The sequence below is a fragment of the Mercenaria mercenaria genome, chromosome 8, assembly GCF_021730395.1.
Source record: "Mercenaria mercenaria strain notata chromosome 8, MADL_Memer_1, whole genome shotgun sequence".
Classification (NCBI taxonomy): domain Eukaryota; kingdom Metazoa; phylum Mollusca; class Bivalvia; order Venerida; family Veneridae; genus Mercenaria; species Mercenaria mercenaria.
This window is the reverse complement of record NC_069368.1, coordinates 46,788,727-46,807,881: the sequence shown is the minus strand read 5'-3', so window position 1 is coordinate 46,807,881 and position 19,155 is coordinate 46,788,727. Positions and strand designations below refer to the sequence as shown.

The 19,155-nt window shown below is 36.0% G+C and overlaps 1 protein-coding gene across 2 annotated transcripts in view; it reads left to right on the top strand.

Annotated features, from left to right (window-relative positions):
* Positions 1 to 19,155, top strand: part of LOC123566415 (E3 ubiquitin-protein ligase NEDD4-like) — a 53,496-nt gene that overhangs the window by 27,186 nt on the left and 7,155 nt on the right. For both annotated transcript variants that reach the window (XM_045360464.2, XM_045360462.2), the window contains 13 exons: positions 6,197 to 6,313; positions 7,243 to 7,368; positions 8,129 to 8,183; positions 8,525 to 8,577; positions 9,328 to 9,393; positions 9,616 to 9,722; positions 11,567 to 11,689; positions 13,079 to 13,200; positions 13,990 to 14,060; positions 14,728 to 14,823; positions 15,285 to 15,358; positions 16,304 to 16,424; positions 16,949 to 17,056. In XM_045360464.2, the coding sequence (XP_045216399.2) occupies positions 6,197 to 6,313; positions 7,243 to 7,368; positions 8,129 to 8,183; positions 8,525 to 8,577; positions 9,328 to 9,393; positions 9,616 to 9,722; positions 11,567 to 11,689; positions 13,079 to 13,200; positions 13,990 to 14,060; positions 14,728 to 14,823; positions 15,285 to 15,358; positions 16,304 to 16,424; positions 16,949 to 17,056 (1,239 nt within the window). The remainder of the gene's footprint in view (positions 1 to 6,196; positions 6,314 to 7,242; positions 7,369 to 8,128; positions 8,184 to 8,524; positions 8,578 to 9,327; positions 9,394 to 9,615; positions 9,723 to 11,566; positions 11,690 to 13,078; positions 13,201 to 13,989; positions 14,061 to 14,727; positions 14,824 to 15,284; positions 15,359 to 16,303; positions 16,425 to 16,948; positions 17,057 to 19,155) is intronic.

The following is a 19,155-nucleotide window of genomic DNA, read 5'->3' as shown; positions in this document are numbered from 1 at the left end:
TTTTAAAGAATGTCGCCCCCGAAAGGGCCCAGGTCCCCCTAGTCAAAAAGGGCAAGGTCACAACCCCTTTGCCCCTTAAAGGTCATTTTTATGATAGTGAAATTGGGTGGGGGGTGTCCGGGGCCTTTCTTTGTCATCCTGGGGTGGATTTTCAAGTAAAATAAGCGGGACCTTTGTGGCCCCTTTAAGCCGGGCTGTCGTTGTAAAAAACCGGTCTGTTTGCTCCCAAAAGGGCCCAAAGGGCACACTTAGGGGTTTTAAAAGGGCATATTTTAGGGTAGTGCAATTTATGGGCATGTCCCGGGGCCTTTCTTTTTCATTCCTGCATGGATTAAAAAAATAATACGATGAATGGTAAAACAGTTAAAAAAAGGGCCTGTCGCGGGACAAGGGCCCAGTTGTAGCTCAAAAATCAAGGTAAAACTTAGGCGGGTTTAAAAGGGCATAAATTTTAAAGTTTGTGCAATGATTTGGGTGTCGGTTTCCTATTTTTTATTTATGCATTTGGGTTATGAAATAACTACGCAAGAATGTATTGGGACAGAAGAAGAGGCGCGGGGCCTGACCCCCCGGCCCCTAGGTCAAAAGGGCCTAAAATCAAAAAAAACGGCCCTAAACCCATTTCATTCCAAAAAATTTCCTTTGGGGGGGATGTGTCATCCTATGGAGACAAAACTTTGTTGTTCCCTTTTTTTGGGTAGATGTGGGTTATTTCCCCGCTTGTAGTAAAAAGTGTATTAGGCTTTAAATTTTTTAAATCCCCTTTTTGGTTAAAAAACCCGTTTCGGGGGACTATTGGAATTTCACTTTTTCCCTCATTCCGCCCGTCCGTTCCCTTTCCCCAGTTTTGTGGCGGTCCTAAAATCTGTATCCCTGGGGTTTTTTTTTACTTGGCACAAATTTTTCCCCTGTGAGATGGGGTGTCATGGCAAAACCCGGACCCCTTTGCTCCCAAAAGGTTAAGGGTCACAATTGGGGTTTAAAAGGGCAAAGGCTTTTATCTGTCCCGGGGCCAAAATTTTCCCATCCATCAAGAGAAATTTTTAAAATTTTTTTGGGACAAATTTTTCCCCCTGTTTGGGTGATGTTTTATGCGCAAAAACCCCGGGCCCCCAGTTTAAAAGGTTTAAGGCCAATTGGGGGGCAAAGGTCAACAGGGCCCCTTTTTTTCCGGTTTCCCGGGCCATAAAATCTCCCCCATGAAAAAATTTTAATTTTTACTTTGGGACAAATGTTCCCCCTGAGGAGGGGCGACTTGGGCTTTGGGAAAACCCGGATTTCCCCAGCTTAAAGGGGAAGGTCACAATTGGGGTTTAAAGGTCAACAAGGTTTTTTTTCCCGACGGTCCATAAAATCTCCCCTTATGAAGGGATTTTTAAATTATTGGCCCCAAAAGAAACCCCATAAGGACGATGTTGTCTTGCACAATTTAGACCCCAAACTCAAAGGTAAGGTCACACTTTGCAGTCAAATGGTTTAAATTTGAAAAAAGGGTTTTGTTTCATGTCCCCGGGCATAACCTTTACATTCATTAAGGGATTTTAAAAATAAAATTGCACAAGTGCTCCGCATGATGAGCGAAGTGGGCATGCGGGAAATCCCTGACCCCTAGCTTTAAAGGTCAAGGGCACAATTGGGGGTCAAAGGTTTAACAGAGTTTTTTTCCTGTCCCCTCCCATAACCCCTGCCATCCCTGAAGGGATTTTAAAATTTTTCTTGGCACAAATGTTTCCCTGATGAGTGATGTGTCATGGCAAAACCCCGACCCTAGCTCAAGGTCAAGGAAAAAAATTGGGGTCAAAGGTCAAAAGGTGGGTTTTTCCCCTTTGGGTCCAGAAAATCTGTAACCATAAAAGGGATTACAATTTACTTGGCAAAAAATTTTTTTCCCTGGTGAGACGGGCAAGTCATGCGCAACACCCCGTACCCAAACTTAAAAAGGGCAAGGGCACGCTTTGAGATCCCAAAGGGCAAGGGGGATTTTTTTCCCGTCCCGGGCTATTTAACTTTGTCATGCAAAGCGGATTGATTCGTTGGCACAAAAATTCCCAGGATGAGGGCAACAGTCCCTGGCAAAAACCAGGTCCCCAGGTCTAAAGGGAAGGTATATTTAGGGTCGAGGTCAAATTCAAAGAATTTAATTTGTAAAGGGAAAATTTCTTCTTTATTTTATGGAGGGAATTTTTTGACCAAATGTTCACCCCCATGAGGGGACCCCTTTTTTTTTAGAAATTTTTTCCCTTTGTTGTTTCCCCTTTAATAGTTTTTTTGTAACTTTTTTATTACTGGCGGTAGAGAAAAATCGAGACCACTTTTCTGTAGTACAGCATGCATGTTACATCCAATTTTTAGGTGTATTTTGACCTATCTCTCCCTGGAAAAGAGTTTCTTGTGGACTTATATTATATAGATTTTTTTTTTTTTTTTTTTTTAAAGATTAATTTCCTTTGTTGTTACTATAATACTAAAAAATAACTTACATGATAACATTTTTATAATTTCAGCCAAAAATTCAATATGAAAACAACTGTGGGTTTTATATATGCACATTTTAGTGTGTTTTTTATAAACATATTGTATATGTGTACAATATTGTTTATACATCAATGACAGATATCAGTTCATTATGTTATACTGCAGTAGAGAAAATTAGGTGCCTTCCAGTAGGGGACTTTGTATTGCATGGCAATACTTCATTCACTTGTTTCTTATCAGTTTGTTATATAATATGTGTGCATACTTTGAACTATACTTTCTGTTTGGCTTGCTATTATTTGCTGTGAGTAAACTTTGCAGTGTTTACATGACTACTGGTTTTCAGTTAGGTTGTGGTGGAGAAAACCTCACAGTGTTGATTCCTCACACTTGTATTTACCAAAACTTGAGGGTGAACTAGTTAGTATAGTTGAATGGTCCAGCATCTATTGTTGGCAGTCTGCTGTTTGTTAATTACACTGAAATATCTTTTCTGAAACTAATGATTAGAATTATATTGAACTTCTGTCTGTAGCATCCTGGCTTTGCCTCACAGCTTTGACCCCATTATAGGGGCTGCCACAGCTAAAAATAGATTCTTTTTAAAAATGACTCCTTTTCTTGAGTCCCTTCATGGATATTCACCAAACTGGGTCCGTAGTTTTGTTGGTTCTCAAGTTTGTTTGAATGGTTTTGCTTGATAGATAATCAGTAAACTTGCTCGGAAGTAGCTTTGTATTGACCTCTCTGAAAGTTTTTAAAGTGATGTGAGCCGCACCATGAGAAAACCAACATAGTGGCTTTGCGACCAGCATGGATCCAGACCAGCCTGCGCATCCGCACAGTCTGGTCAGGATCCATGCTGTTCGTTTTCAAAGCCTATTGCAATTAGAGAAACTGTTAGCGAACAGCATGGATCCTGACCAGACAGTGCAGATGCGCAGGCTGGTCTGGATCCATGCTGGTCGCAAAGCCACTATGTTAATTTTCTCATGGCACGGCTCATGTCTTGGCTCCAGACAAAACTCTTTTAAGCAGTTCTGTCTCCTGAACCTTATTTTAGATTTTCATGAAACTTGGTTGGCCATTAAATTTAGTGGGATGGTTGCCAATTGTCAGTTGGTGACCATGTTGTTTTGATAGTCAACTGGTCACTGGTTAAGGTCATAGTTAATACTAAAAAACTATTTTTGTCAGCAGCTGGAGAATTAACAGGTCTGCAGATTGCAAACTTCGTATGTTCTTTATAGAACATTTCCAGGTATTCAGTTGATGAATCCTACTTTGTTTGCTGAAATAGATGTTTTTTTTTTTTTCTCATCATCTGCATCAGTTAAGCTTCAAATTAAAAGTTTGATGCAGTTTGCTTCTAACTTTGAGGTAACTGAAATTATATCTTCAGTTGTAAAATAATGTTTATAACAAGTCATATAATGACATTTCTATTATTAGCCCCATTCTCTCAACCACACTATTTTGTCCTTACTTTTGTTACAAAATTTGTGTGAAGTATTTGGTACTGAAGAAAAGGTTCATTGACTTATTGTAGTTACTAAATAATCATTTATCATTCCCCAGGATCTTGTAATCTCCTTCTTGCTTCAATTTTGAATGTCATTAGAAAATTTGCGCAGACAAGAAGTTGTAACTGCTATGAATAAGAAGGAATTTTTTTTTTTTATCAGTTATTGCATTAATAATATACTGGTAGTGAATGTGTGAAAAGAAAAACTGTTTTGCTTAAAAATGTCTAAATTTGGTTAGCTAGAAAATTAGATACAACTTTCTTACATTTGATGATTGTTAAGATGATAGTTCCTGTAAAACTCTGTAATCCAGTATGTAAATACTTGATGAATATTACGAGTACGATATTCGTTCCATAGTCTTGGACCAGTACAGTATGTGATCTTTTTGATATATTTCACAGTGTGTAACCAGTACAGTGTATCTTCTTTTTAGCTCACCTGAGCAATGCTCAGGTGAGTTTTTCTGATCGCTCGATGTCCGGCGTCCGTCGTCCGTCGTCTGTCGTCTGTCGTCTGTCGTCTGTCGTCTGTCAACATTTAGCTTGTGTATGCGATAGAGGCTGTATTTTTCAATTAATCTTCATGAATATTGGTCAGAATGATAACCTTGATGAAATCTAGGCCGAGTTCGAAAATGGGTCATCTCGGGTCAAAAACTAGGTCACTAGGTCAAATCAAAGAAAAACCTTGTGTATGCGATAGAGGCTGTATTTTTCATTTAATCTTCATGAATATTGGTCAGAATGATAACTTTGATGAAATCTAGGCCGAGTTTGAAAATGGGTCATCTCGGGTCAAAAACTAGGTCACTAGGTCAAATCAAAGAAAAACCTTGTGTATGCGATAGAGGCTGTATTTTTCAATTATTCTTCATGAATATTGGTCAGAATGATAACCTTGATGAAATCTAGGCCGAGTTCGAAAATGGGTCATCTCGGTTAAAAAACTAGGTCACTAGGTCAAATCAAAGAAAAACCTTGTGTATGCGATAGAGGCTGTATTTTTCAATTGATCTTCATGAATTTTGGTCAGAATGATTGCCTTGATGAAATCTAGGCCGAGTTCGAAAATGGGTCATCTTGGGTCAAAAACTAGGTCACTAGGTCAAATCAAAGAAAAACCTTGTGTATGCGATAGAGGCGGTATTTTTCAATTGATCTTCATGAATTTTGGTCAGAATGATACCTTGATGAAATCTAGGCCGAGTTCGAAAATGGGTCATCTGGGGTCAAAAACTAGGTCACTAGGTCATATCACGTAAAAACCTGTGTATGCGATAGAGGCTGTATTTTTCAATTGATCTTCATGAATTTTGGTCAGAATGATTACCTTGATGAAATTTTAGACCAAGTTCGAAAATAGGTCATCTGGGGTCAAAAACTAGGTCACTAGGTCAAATCAAAGAAAAACCTTGTGTATGCAGTAGAGGCTGTATTTTTCAACCGATCTTCATGAAATTTTAGCCAGAATGATAACCTTGATAAAATCTAGGCCGTGTTTGAAAATGGGTCATCTCGGGTCAAAAACTAGGTCACTAGGTCAAAGCGAAGAAAAACATTGTGTATGCAATAGAGGATGTATTTTTCAATTGATCTGTATGAAATTTGTCAGAATGATTGTCTGATGAAATCTAGGTCGATTTTGAATATGGGTTATCTGAGGTCAAAAACTAGGTCACTAGGTCAAATTAAAGAAAAATCTTGTGTATGCGATAGAGACTGTTTTTTTCAATTGATTTTTATGAAATTTGGTCGGTTGATTGCCTTAATGAAATCTAGGTCGAATTTGAATATGGGTCATCTTAGGTCAAAAACTAGGTCACTTGGTCAAATCAAAGAAAAAACTTCTGTATGTGATAGAGGCTGTATTTTTCAGTTGATCTTCATGAATTTTGGTCAGAATGATTGCCTTGATAAAATCTAGGTCGAGTTTGAACATGGGTCATCTAGGGTCAAAAACTAGGTCATATCTAAGAAAATGCTTGTTTTATCGCAAGAGACCAATTTTTTGGTCCAATCTTAATGAAAATTGGTCAGAATATTTGTTTCCTTGAAATCACTAGGTCAAACATGTTTTACTCTGTTATGGAGTGTTTCTTAGGTGAGCGACCTAGGGCCATCTTGGCCCTCTTGTTAATATATATCACAGTGTCTGACAAATACTGTATATATTGTGTTTGATGTATTTCACAGACTCGGACCAGTACAGGTGAAGATGATGAAGAGCCATTGCCGGCAGGATGGGCTACGGGTGTCGCACCCAATGGCAGAGTATTTTATATTGATCATAACACCGCAAGAACTACTTGGGTAAGTGTATATGCTGAACTTCCAATGTTTAATAAATTGTGATATGAAATAAAGAGATACTTTTAAGCCAGTGAAAATTTAAAGGTCATTGTACAGGTTTCTATGGTTTAAGGCGATATTGGCATACTAGACTGGTGTTACCGCTTGGGCCAGTACCTCTCCTAGTATGCCAATATCACCTTAAGCCCTGTTTTACAACCTTTTGTATTGCATATAATCCACTCTACTGTTTTGTGGAAAACAAAATTTAAAACATAATGTGTCAGTGAATGTTCATGTAATGAACAGGAATGTCAGTGTTGTATGATGACGTAGACATCATTTTCTTCCAAACATTTGTTATTTATGCATTCTAGGGTGGTAGTTTATTTTGTCAGCCTTAGTTAATCACACTACAAGAGGAAGCTAGCAAAATTAAATTAACTTACCATGTTTACTTTTGTAAAAGAAGTGTTAATTTGTAAATACTTGGCATCCTGTCACTGGAAGTAAAAAAAATGAATGTTTGTGTGCCCGAAAGTGTGCCCTATATTCATTTCATGTGTGGTCTGTAACTTTGTCATTTATGAATGGATTTTGAAAAAAATTGCCAGAATGATCAAAATTACTTGAAAATGCAATAGCTTTAAATCAATCCCTCTTACTTTTCGAATTATCTCCCTTTATTGAATGTCCATCAGGATTTCCTGTCTGGTCTGTAACTATATTTGATATTTTACCAATAAAAATATTTTTGATAAATTTTGCTGTGAAAATCTCTGATATAGTTCACTTTTAATATCCTTATAGTTAACAGGGAATGTAGTTTAATATAAGTTATTACATAAAAGAATAAAATAGACATATAGGTAGAATATGTAAAAAAGACTGAGCACAATTGCCATCTAGAGATTTACTGTGTTACTAACACCCTGTTTCAACTGTTGTAGGAGGATCCTAGAAAGCCGAGATCCAGTAGTATGCGACGGAGCCAGGATGATGCCAGCTCGCCGGGCTCCAGCTTAATGAGGCCTTCTTCTAACGAAGATCTTCTCAGAAATCTTGGACCATTACCTGTATGTTAATTCATATATTCTTGTATCATTAAAGTGTATGTTAAAGCAGTGAGATTTGTCAGGCTGCAGTTTTAGGGATCATTAGTTTAACCCTTAGCCTGCTGCAGGCGAATTTAACAGCCTTTGCAAACAGCTTGGAACCAGATCAGACGCCGATTAAATCGGCGTCTGATCAGGTTCCAAGCTGTTTGCTACTCTGACAATATTTCTTCCAATTTTGGAGCAAATTGAATGAACTTAACAATTTTAGCAGACGACATTTCCAGCAGACGACAATTTACCTAGCATGCTAAAGGTTAAGCTTCAATTGAGGGAGACCTTATTGGCTGAGTGATTAAGGTTGCTGATGTCCTATCATACACTATTCATGGATTTTGGTTTGAAATATCCCTCCAGATGTAGAATTTCTCATGTAAGGAAACCATCAATCTGCCTTACAGATGGTCAGTTCTACCAAAGTGCTCGCCCATGCTTGAAACAGTACACCACGAAAAGCTGGAAAAAATCACCCGTCTGTGTGACTTCAAACTCAACAAGGACAAAAATCTTGTCATAGGGAGAATTGATTTTCAGTTATTGAATGGTAACAATGTTGTCAAAAAGGTGTACATGTAGTTAACTAACTGTAGAGTGTAAATGTCTTTTTAATCAGAAATACCATGCATTTGAACCAAATTTGATAAACCAAATAATAAAGAGATTTAATACTTTGTGCAGAATCATGCGATAATAATGTCTAGATGTATTAATGTATTTACAGGATGGCTGGGAAGAAAGAACACATGGAGATGGACGAGTCTTTTATATTAATCACAGTAAGAATATCTTATGTACCCTTTTCAGATGTTCATCAGTACTGACTATAGCCTTTAAATCTCTTCTCAGTCAATATTTACATTTACTTGTGGAAGAACTAACGTCAGCAGAATATATGTAGGAGTCCTGTGTACTCTGACAAAGTTTTATTCGGGGTATTTATCACATTGAGTGATAGCTCGAGTTTAAAAAGATTGTCTATCAGGATGGTTTGACTTGGTTCTATTTTGATGCTAGTTGCTCAAAGGTTTTTGATCAAACAAATTTTATGTTTTACCATCAGCCAGTAATTGAGTGATTAGTAATACAGATGCATTTGAAAAGTTATTTTTATTTCCAGAGGCTCGTAAGACACAGTGGGAAGATCCAAGATTACAAGCTTTAGGAGGGCCAGTAAGTTCATTTTTATGATAAGAAAGATGTAATGTTACATTGCATTGAGTATCTTTAGTTCGAATTAAACAGAACTGTGGCGGCACATTTCAGTGGATTATTGCTGAACTTTGTACATAGTTATTTCCAATAATTTTGGAACATATAAAGTGAGAATTCTTCATGTATAGGCAGTTTTAGAGGACTAAATAAATGCTAGTACAGTATACCTCACTTATAAGGAATGGCCTAGGACCCTAAAAATTGTTCCTTATAACTGAGGTTCCTTATATCCGTATAGCGAACTAGAGACATTTTTATTTTACAAAGGTAGCTGATTTGTAAAATTATGATAGCTGGAATTAGATATCTGCCTTTGAAGGAAGTTTTTTTTTTATTTTTAGCTCATTTGAACTTATTACTATAGTATAGGCGGAGGGTCTGGCATCTGTTGTCTGCTGTCCGCATTCTACTGTTAACATTTAGAGATCACAACTTGAGATAGAAATCTATATCTTAATGAAACTTGGTTAGAATGTTTCCTATATTAACATTTTAGACTTGTTAGTTATTTAGTCATCTGTGGTCAGTAACACTAGGTCACTTTGTCATATTGTAAATACTCCTTGGTTACATTTTGTTGATTTTTATTTATCTTTAATATCAACATCAATGAATTCCCGTCCCTTTAAATAACTGTTACATCTGATACTACAATAATCTATGTTGAAGAAAATTAATTATTTATAATTAAATACTTATTTCTTTCAGGCTGTACCTTATTCAAGAGACTTTAAAAGGAAATATGACTACTTCCGGTCAAAACTACGTAAACCAGTAAGCTATATTTTTGTATAATTCCAGATTTTTCAGTGATATAAACTTTTTTGAGAAGATTTTCTAATAATTTGATTTTTGTTAATGCTATTTTGTTCTATAATTTTCACTGATATAATTTCAAAGTACTTAATTTAACATTTAAAGTTCTGGTCTTGTCTTCTGACAAATCATTTTTTTGTTTGAAAAATTGTGCCTTAATATATTTTCTCTCTCTTTCAGAGCAATGTGCCAAATAAGACTGATATTAAAGTTTCTCGTAAAAATGTTTTTGAAGATTCTTATAGAATTGTGATGGGAATAAAAAGATCTGATTTGCTTAAAACGAGGTAAGTTTAGTATATACAACAGTATCTTTACCTCGTGTTTCCCTAATAGAGCCTTTCACTGGCCTAGTAATGTATTTTGGGTTAGATTTGTCTGTCTTTAAGATGGAAGAAAAGTCAAACAGAAGATATACAACAACAGAGATTCAGATTTAGTTGGAAAAAAAAAATCAAGTGGCATATTTATATTTTATTTCTGCACTTGTGCTTTTGGACAAAGAGATCAGAAAAAATAATTAATATTTTTAAATTTTAATATGGTTAAAGAAAGAGGACAGCTCAAGTTTGCAACGCATTTTGAATTAAAATATTTCTTCAGGCAAACATACAATGTATACTGCAGGGGTGTAAAAAAATTTTTCACACCACTCGCCCTGCAGGACTAGTAGCCAGTAATATCTACTCGCCCTTAGTGAACAGCCACTCGCCCTAATAATTGACACTTAATACTGTCACTTTTATGAAAGGAGTATTGTACAATAGTATTATTTCCCGAAAAATATCTATTTTGAAAAAGTGTCTAAAAAATTTGGACACAATAATCATCGTCCATCCACCCGTGTTGAAAGAGATGAAAAAAAACGTTAAAGATTATCGGTAATTATTCAGTTGATAAACTAAGTAATTGACCTTGTTTTCATGATCAATTTACACCCCCTCAAAGAGCTAAAAGATGTGTGTCAGTATCTCGACATCAGAAGTGGAGATCAAAGCGGTATTTTTGCTCGAGATTGTCATGGCATTACGTCATGTTTTCGCGCCATGTGACACATCACTCTTATCTTACCGCACCGGTTCTTAAAATTGCTGAGAAATAGAAATCAATAAAAAGTTTCTTCTTTAATTTGTTATCAAAAGCGAATGTGCTATATCCCATATAAAAGGTCAATGTCTCAAACGATAGTTACTATAGTGGATATCCTACCTCTGTGACCTATTTTCCCTCAAGGAATTTACATTGTTGTTTGACAAAAAAAACACCTTTAAATTGTTGGTCAAAAAATACAAGTACAAAGATTCATTTAAAACTTATTAAAAACCGCAATGACATCACATTGGTTTATTTTAAAATCGCATTTCTATTTACGTTCACGAGGTCATGTAACCTATTCCGCCACACTAACAGAAATCTGTTTGCCAAAAATCGTTTTTACTCCATGTATTGTAATTGCTGCCGCTTTTTCATTATTTAAGATTTTTTATTCTGTTTTTTGTTCTTTCTGGTCAAAAGTCTGAATTTTATGCCCAAAATATTCATCATTTATTTACTTCTAGAAAGAAATAAGTAACTAAGATCGCGCTGTTTGAATTTTTACAAATGATTATATGAAAATTTGACCGTTTTTATAGAATTTTGCCTACATTTCTGTCGATATCTTATTCAAATCATTATAGAATTCAAGTAGTATTATTTCTCAAGAGGTGTTGAAAACTTGAAAGGAAAATGTTAAAAAATGAATGCACTACGCACGGTTTTTGTGTACGTGTCAATGTAAATTAGATATTTAATACAATCGGTCGCACATGCTTGTGGAATGGAAAATTACCGGCATGACGTTTTGATATCTTTACGATTCGCGGGTAAATTCCAGTCAGTCCAGGTAGCGATTGAACCATCTCAAAGTTTGTTGACGTATTGGAGTTGTAATTTCTGAATTTTGGTAAAGTAAGGACGTAAAAAACCACTTGCCCAATCGGTCGAGTATACAGCGAGGTCCACTCGTCCTACTCAGACTTTAACTCGCCAATGCGAGCGGGCGAGTGGAATTTTACACCCCTGTACTGACATATTTTGAAATTTTGAAATCCACTATTGCACTGTTAGGTTTGTGTGTGAAATGTTTCAGGTTATGGATAGAGTTTGATGGTGAAGTAGGATTAGACTATGGTGGTGTGTCCAGAGAATGGTTCTTCCTGTTGTCAAAGGAAATGTTCAACCCTTATTATGGTCTGTTTGAGTACTCAGCAACGTAAGTGACAGTTAATATAACAATTTGTAGAATCTTTTCTTTGGTAACACAAGAAGATCAATACTGTTATTATATACCTATGAAAATTCTGTAAAAAATCGGCTTGTATTTCACAATTAAATATGAACAGACAGACAAAAATTCCGTATTGTACCTTTTAAATTCCATATTGTACCTTCCGTATTGTATGCTGTTGGACTATTTTCATTAATATGCATGACCCGTCACATTTCTATAAATTGCGCACATAAAAACTTCACTAAGTTCCAGTTAATATCGATAAACATTGAAGACTTCGTTCAAGAACAAAACAAGAATCAAAACGGTAAAGGTATATAATAAAAGGGTCATTATAACCGCAGCTAGATCTGGGACTTTGTATTCGGCTCTCGTGGATTTTGCAAGGTCGGAGCACACTCGGCGCTTGCGCGCCTGGTGAGATCCGATCTGGCAAAATCCACTCGAGCCGAATACTGCATCCCAGATCAAGCTACTGTTATAATAACCCTATTATATTGTACATACATTTCCAAACATTAGGTTCCAGTATTGTACATTTCCAAACATTAGGTTCCAGTATTGTACATTTCCAAACATTAGGTTCCAGTACATTTCCAAACATTAGGTTCCAGTATTGTACATACATTTCCAAACATTAGGTTCCAGTATTGTACATTTCCAAACATTAGGTTCCAGTATTGTACATTTCCAAACATTAGGTTCCAGTATTGTACATACATTTCCAAACATTAGGTTCCAGTATTGTACATTTCCAAACATTAGGTTCCAGTATTGTACATACATTTCCAAACATCAGGTTCCAGTATTGTACATTTCCAAATATTAGGTTCCAGTATTGTACATTTCCAAACATTAGGTTCCAGTATTGTGCATACATTTCCAAACATTAGGTTCCAGTATTGTACATACATTTCCAAACATTAGGTTCCAGTATTGTGCATACATTTCCAAACATTAGGTTCCAGTATTTTACATACATTTCCAACATTAGGGTCTAGTTTGCCTATATTAAATGACTTCAGAAATGTCCCTCAGTCATAATAGTGTTGAGAAGGTATCTTTGCAAGGGGAAATAACTGTGTTTAATTATCATAATAACAATGATACTTTTTGTAAGATTTCATGACCTGTTTCAATACAGGTTGCAGTACTAAAGGAAAATGAACAGTTTTAATGCTATAAGATAGAAGTATGTAAAAAGATGATAAAAAATTTGTTCTTTTTTTGTACAATATTTTAGATTAATATAACATTGACAGTTTTTCATTGACAAAAACGCTTTTAAACACCATTTGTTTGATCCATATTCTCTTCTAACAAATCTACAAGATTTTATACATAAATTTGAAATATTTCTGTTTATTTCAGTGATAACTACACATTACAGATCAACCCATTGTCAGGAATTTTCAATGAGGAACATTTAACATATTTCCAGTTTGTAGGACGTATAGCCGGCATGGCAGTTTATCATGGCAAGCTATTAGATGGTTAGTATTATCACAGTACTAAGCCCTTAGCCTGCTAAATTCTTAAAATGGAATGGTCCATCATTCAGTTTGGACAGTACCATTTGTTATTGAAGGTGTGTTCAATGAAAATTTACTGACTATTCAGTCCAGACGGATGTGCAGGCTGATCTTGGTGTGCACTGGTTGAAAAGGCAGAATCACTTGCCGCTAGCAGCTTAATGTTAGGGTTGCTGTTTATTCATGATTAGCTAACATAAGCTATTCTTTGGCATGGAAAATGTTCTGTGGGATGCGGTTGTAGGGTGGTGTTTTGCGCAAATTTCTCTTGTCCTTTGTAGTTGATAGTTTTGTCAGTGATTTTAACATGCACCTGTAATAATCACATCTTTGTTAGAATTTAACTGCTCAGTATCCAGGATAATGTTGTTAAGGAAAAGACCTGCAGTGATCAACAGATTGGCACTAGAATGAGTGCTCGGTAACTAATCAGTATATTCTGATTAACAGGTTATTAATTAAGCTTCCCGAATGTGTCTGTCCGTCAGAACACTTGTTAGAACTTCTCCTTTCATTTCAACCAAACTTTTTAGGATGTTTTCTTTCATGTTGTACTGTTGGCATATTTTTGATAATAATACTCCATTGGAAGGATCAACACCAAGTGAAACTGCAGATACTAGGTTCAAACAGCACCATCAAGTACCTAATTTACTATATCTCTGATCTTCCTTGAAAGATTCTAACAAAAAAAGTATGAAATGTATATTACTATAGTACTTTGATGTTTTTATTTATTTTACATTACAGCATTTTTCATCCGACCATTTTATAAGATGATGTTGGGAAAGAGAATAACATTAGATGATATGGAATCAGTGGTAAGTTACATCTCAGACTATCAAATCGGCTAAATAGATAGCTAAACTATTTTTAGATGCATTCAGTCTTTATCCAAGGAAAACCAAAAGGCAGTTTACTTAGCTACAAAATACAGTTCCCTAGCTATGTTTGAGCCTCATTGACTGTCACAGTGTTGATAAGTTTGCACTCCATGAATCACTTCCTGATGAGCACTGTAGGCTTAAACCTCAGTATTATAAAACTGTGCGTCTAGTTCACTTGCAGAAAGTTAAAAGTTTTAAAATATTAGTTGGATTTCTTTCTGCCAGAAATGTTGTTGCATTACTGTAGCTATGCATTGCGGCTTTCATGGAATCTGAAAAAACAGTCTGAATGTAGAGGAAAATGTTAAATGAGGATGTATTAAGTCAATGTGACAAACCAAACTTTCCAGTTATGTCAGAAAATGTTTATCTGTCTTCTAGAAATGACAGCAGATTTATATGTCTTGTAACATGATAAAGAATTTTGTAATAGTGGTTTGTTATACTTATGTTACACTTACTATGAATACACATCTTGTAACACTAAGATAATATTATGTTGGACACTTAATGTGAATTTGATCTTGCTACACTTTAGATGTAGTATTGGATTTGTTACACTTAGTAGGAATTAATAATGAATGTATACATCTTGTTTTAGGACTCAGAGTATTACAACTCTATGTGCTATATCCGTGATAATGACCCAGAATGCTTAGATCTTTACTTCTCCATTGAGGAAGACTATTTTGGTGAGGTATGTATACGTTATTCCTTGAATAGATGTATTGATTTTATTCAAAAATTATAAATACAGTGGGATACCACTCGTTTGAGCTTTGATGGATCATTGCTGGTTTTTGTTAGGTCTACAGCTGTTGTCATTGTATACTTATGCCTCTTTTGTTTTGTATTAACCTTTAGTCTGCTAAATTTTTAAAATGGACTGGTCTTACATTTAATTTGGGCAATACCATTTATTTTTCGAAGGGGTCTTCACTGAAAATTTACTGACTGAATGGCAAACAGTGCAGACCATGATCGGATGTGCAGGCTGATCTTGGTCTGCACTGGACGCAAAGGCAGAAATAGTTGCCGCAGAAGGCTTAAGATTAAACTGTTATTGCCCTAAAGGAAAAATGAGTTATTTTTTCAAAAGAGAGTTTATAAGACAGATATTCGGTCTGTTAATGTATGTGCTCTTATTACCTTATTCAGATAACTGAGCGGGAATTAAAACCAAATGGCAGAAATATTCTGGTAACAGACGACAACAAAATGGAATATTTAGAGTAAGTACTTGTTGCTTTTACCTTTATGATTGTTGTTTGCAACTTTTGTAATGTATCTGTTGTTTTTGTTTTGAGTCTTTATCTAAGGGATATAAAAGAAATATGATGTCCATTTTTGCCTGAATCAGCTTAACATAGAAAAGAAATAAAAAAGATTGAAAATTTTTATTTTTGCCTTTCCTTCATAATTTACTGTGAAATCATTTAATTTCGTGGGCATGAAAATTTGTGGTTTTGGTCAAAACGGCAATTTTTTGGGCATGCGAATTCGTGGATTTCAACTTTTGAACATAAAAAGAATGGGAATTTTACTTGTTCGTTGGGATTAAATTTCGTGGATTGACTCAACCACGAAATCCACGAAAATGAGTCCCCCACGAATATTAAAGATTACACAGTATTCCCAATAAATATCATTTTTCTGACCTCCAAATGTTAAAGAATGAAATTGTTCCAAGGAGGAGTCAGAAATTATGAAAGTTCCACAACTGTGGTAATTCTGCAAATACTTTTTGGGGCAATAAAGGGATATACAAAGGTTTTTTTTTACTGCTTTTCAATAGTTGAAATCCTGCTCGCTTAGTCCAGTAGGGAGAGCGCAGATCCATGGATTGAGGGGCTCATGAGTTTGATCCCAGGGCAAGGGTATGTCCTTGAGACATTTTGTTTGATCATAATTATGTATTCCATTAAAACTTTCTCTATTTTTGGATTTTCATTTTGTTCAGAGAATGTATGGGTCAATTTTGGCCAGTGTCATATGCAAGATGTGCCAGATTTGGGTATTTCAGAAGTAGATTTTCCTACTCAAAAAGACAAAAACGTTTTCTTGATAATTTTATTATTATACACTCTGTCTTAAAAAGTTACCGTTGATGGCTTCTGGGACAAAGATTTGGTTTAAAGTAAACTTAAATCTTTTATAAATGTTTGTATTAATTACAGTCTGATAGTGAAATGGAGGTTTGTGTCACGAGTAGAGATCCAGATGAAGCAATTCATGAAGGGTTTTAATGAATTGATATCTAGCAGTATGCTTGCCATATTTGATGAAAATGAAATGGAGGTAAATATGGTGTATTTGTGTAAGAGACTCAAATCTTCATTACTGTAGTTAAACTATATTAGCATCTTCCCACAGTGAACAGTGCAGATCATGATCAGCCTGCACAGACATCGGCATGGCACAATCACGTGCTGCCAGCAGGCTAAAGGTTAAATGAATTAGTTTGGAGCGACAGTATTGCTATATTATTTCACCATTAAAGCTGGAATATTGCTATATTATTTTGGAACATGGTCTTATCATTTTACTATTAAAGCTGGAATATTGTTAAATTTTGGAATATTGCCATATTATTTCACCATTAAAGCTTGAATATTGCTGTATAATTATAGAACAATGCCACATTACTGAATAATTAAAGCTTGAATGTTGCCATATTATTATGGACTGTTTCCGTATTATTTCACCATTAAAGCTTGTTTATTTATAGATTATTACATCATTTCAAGCTGGATTATTGCATATAAGTTCAGCTCACTGTATGACTTGAAACAAAACAACAAAAAATATGACTTTGTTTTCAGTTGTTGATGTGTGGTCTGCAGGATATCGATGTGAATGATTGGAAGAACAACACTGCATATAAAGGAGAGTACAATCCTAACCATCCAGTCATCATTCACTTCTGGAAGGTAATTTCTCTTACTTGTTTCATCATTTGTATTACGTTTTCAGTTACTGTGCTAGGATTCATGACTGTTTATGCCCCTGAAGGGGGCACCTGGATTTCAAGCACCAGGAACTTTTAGTTTAGGGATAATACACATTTTTGCCGAGCCCGTTTGCGGTGAGCTTGTTATAGTCTCCACTTTAGGCGGGTCGGTGTATGTGCGTGCATGCGTCAGTGCATCTGTCCTATTTTGTCTGGACCATGCCTTTGACATGCATGAACCAATCTTGTTCATATTTGGCATGAATGTTTACCTCAATGAGAAGGAGTGTCATGCGCAAACCCAATGTTCCTATCTGAAAGGTCAAGGTCACAGTTGGAGGTCAAAGGTCAAATTGAAAATTGTCCGGACCATAACTTTGACATGCATGGACCAATCTTGTTTATATTTGGCATGAATGTTTACCTCAATGAGAAGGAGTGTCTTGTGCAAACCCCGTGTTCCTATCGCAAATATTATTGTCTCAGTTGGAGGTCAAAGGTCAAATTGAAGTTTGTCCAGAGCATTTCTTCTTCATGCATGGTGGGATTTTGATGTGACTAGGCATGAAAGTTCACCATTATGTGTTGGAGTGTCGTGTGCAAGAGCTAGGTCCCCAGTTCTAAGGTCAAGGTCACACTTAAGGCCAAAGGTGCTGGCGGGCTCGACATTCTGCCCGTGGGCATGCAGAATGTATTTCTAGTTTTTTGTATGTTTATATGTGCAGAAGCTCTCTGGATTTGTTGGTGACCGAGACCGACGGCTGATTCCCTGTGGTCAGTAGATAATCAATATTGTGTGTTGGGGGTCAGAAGGTCAGAGGTCAAGGTAACAGTGACCTCTATACTGGATGATGTTTTTGCTCAGTTTGTAAAGAACTCTGGCCTACTGTCGACAAACTTCATAGAATGATTGCATGTGATCAGTAGATGAGTTATTTTGCGGTAGGAGCCAGGTTGAAGTTCTGGGTCACAGCGCCATCTTCAGGCTGTTTGATATGACTGCTTGTGGTTAGCAGATGGCCTCCATTGTTTTTGGGTAAAGCAGGTCAAGGTCATGTACTGTGACACCGAAATTGGTTTCTACTTAATTACTAAAAAATGCTTTGGCAAACAGTCCACAAACTTTATGGAATCAGTAGGTGACCAGTATCATGTTATGTTCGAACTTCAATAGATCAAAGCTCGAATTTATAGTGATCTCGAGACTAAAAATGGGAAACACAAACAGCTCTTGTTATAACAATAAATTGAATTTAAAGAGGAACAGTCATGTTTTTCAATGCCAAAAGAAGGAGCCATGAAAGTTAAGGCATTTTGAAGGTTATAATTAACTGTATATTCTGTATATTCAGTATATCTGACCAAAAATTGCTGGTTTATAGTCTGTGCTATTGAATTGTTAGTACTTTAACTCAGGCTTGCTTGTTTGAAGTCAAAAATTGAAAAAAAAAATTGCAATTTAATTTCTGAAGTTCTGTTATAAAACAATTATTTAATGGCTTTTTAGGTAACCTGTCACGAAGTGACAAGGTGAGCTATTGTGACCGCTTGATGTCCGTCGTCCGTCGTGCGTCAACAATTTGTAAAAAAATCTTCTTCTTGAAAACCACTGGGCAGAATTACACCAAACTTCACAGGAATGATCCTTGGGTGGCCCCCTTTCAAAATTGTTCAAAGAATTGAATTCCATGGAGAACTCTGGTTGCCATGGCAACCGAAAGGAAAAACTTTAAAAATCTTCTACTCAAAAACCAGAAGCCCTAGAGCATAGATATTTGGTGTGAAGCATTGCCTAGTGGACCTCTACCAAATTTATTCAAATCATGATCCCGGGGTCAAAATTGACCCCGCCCCAGGAGTCACTTGATTTTACATAGGAAAATCTTAAAAAATCTTCTTCTCAAAAAGCAGAAGCCCTAGAGCTTAGATATTTGGTGTGAAGCATTGCCTAGTGAACCTCTACCAAGTTTATTCAAATCATGATCCTGGGGTCAAAGGGGTCAATTGATTTTGCATAGGAAAATCTTAAAAAATCTTCTTCTCAAAAAGCAGAAGCCCTAGAGCTTAGATATTTGACAT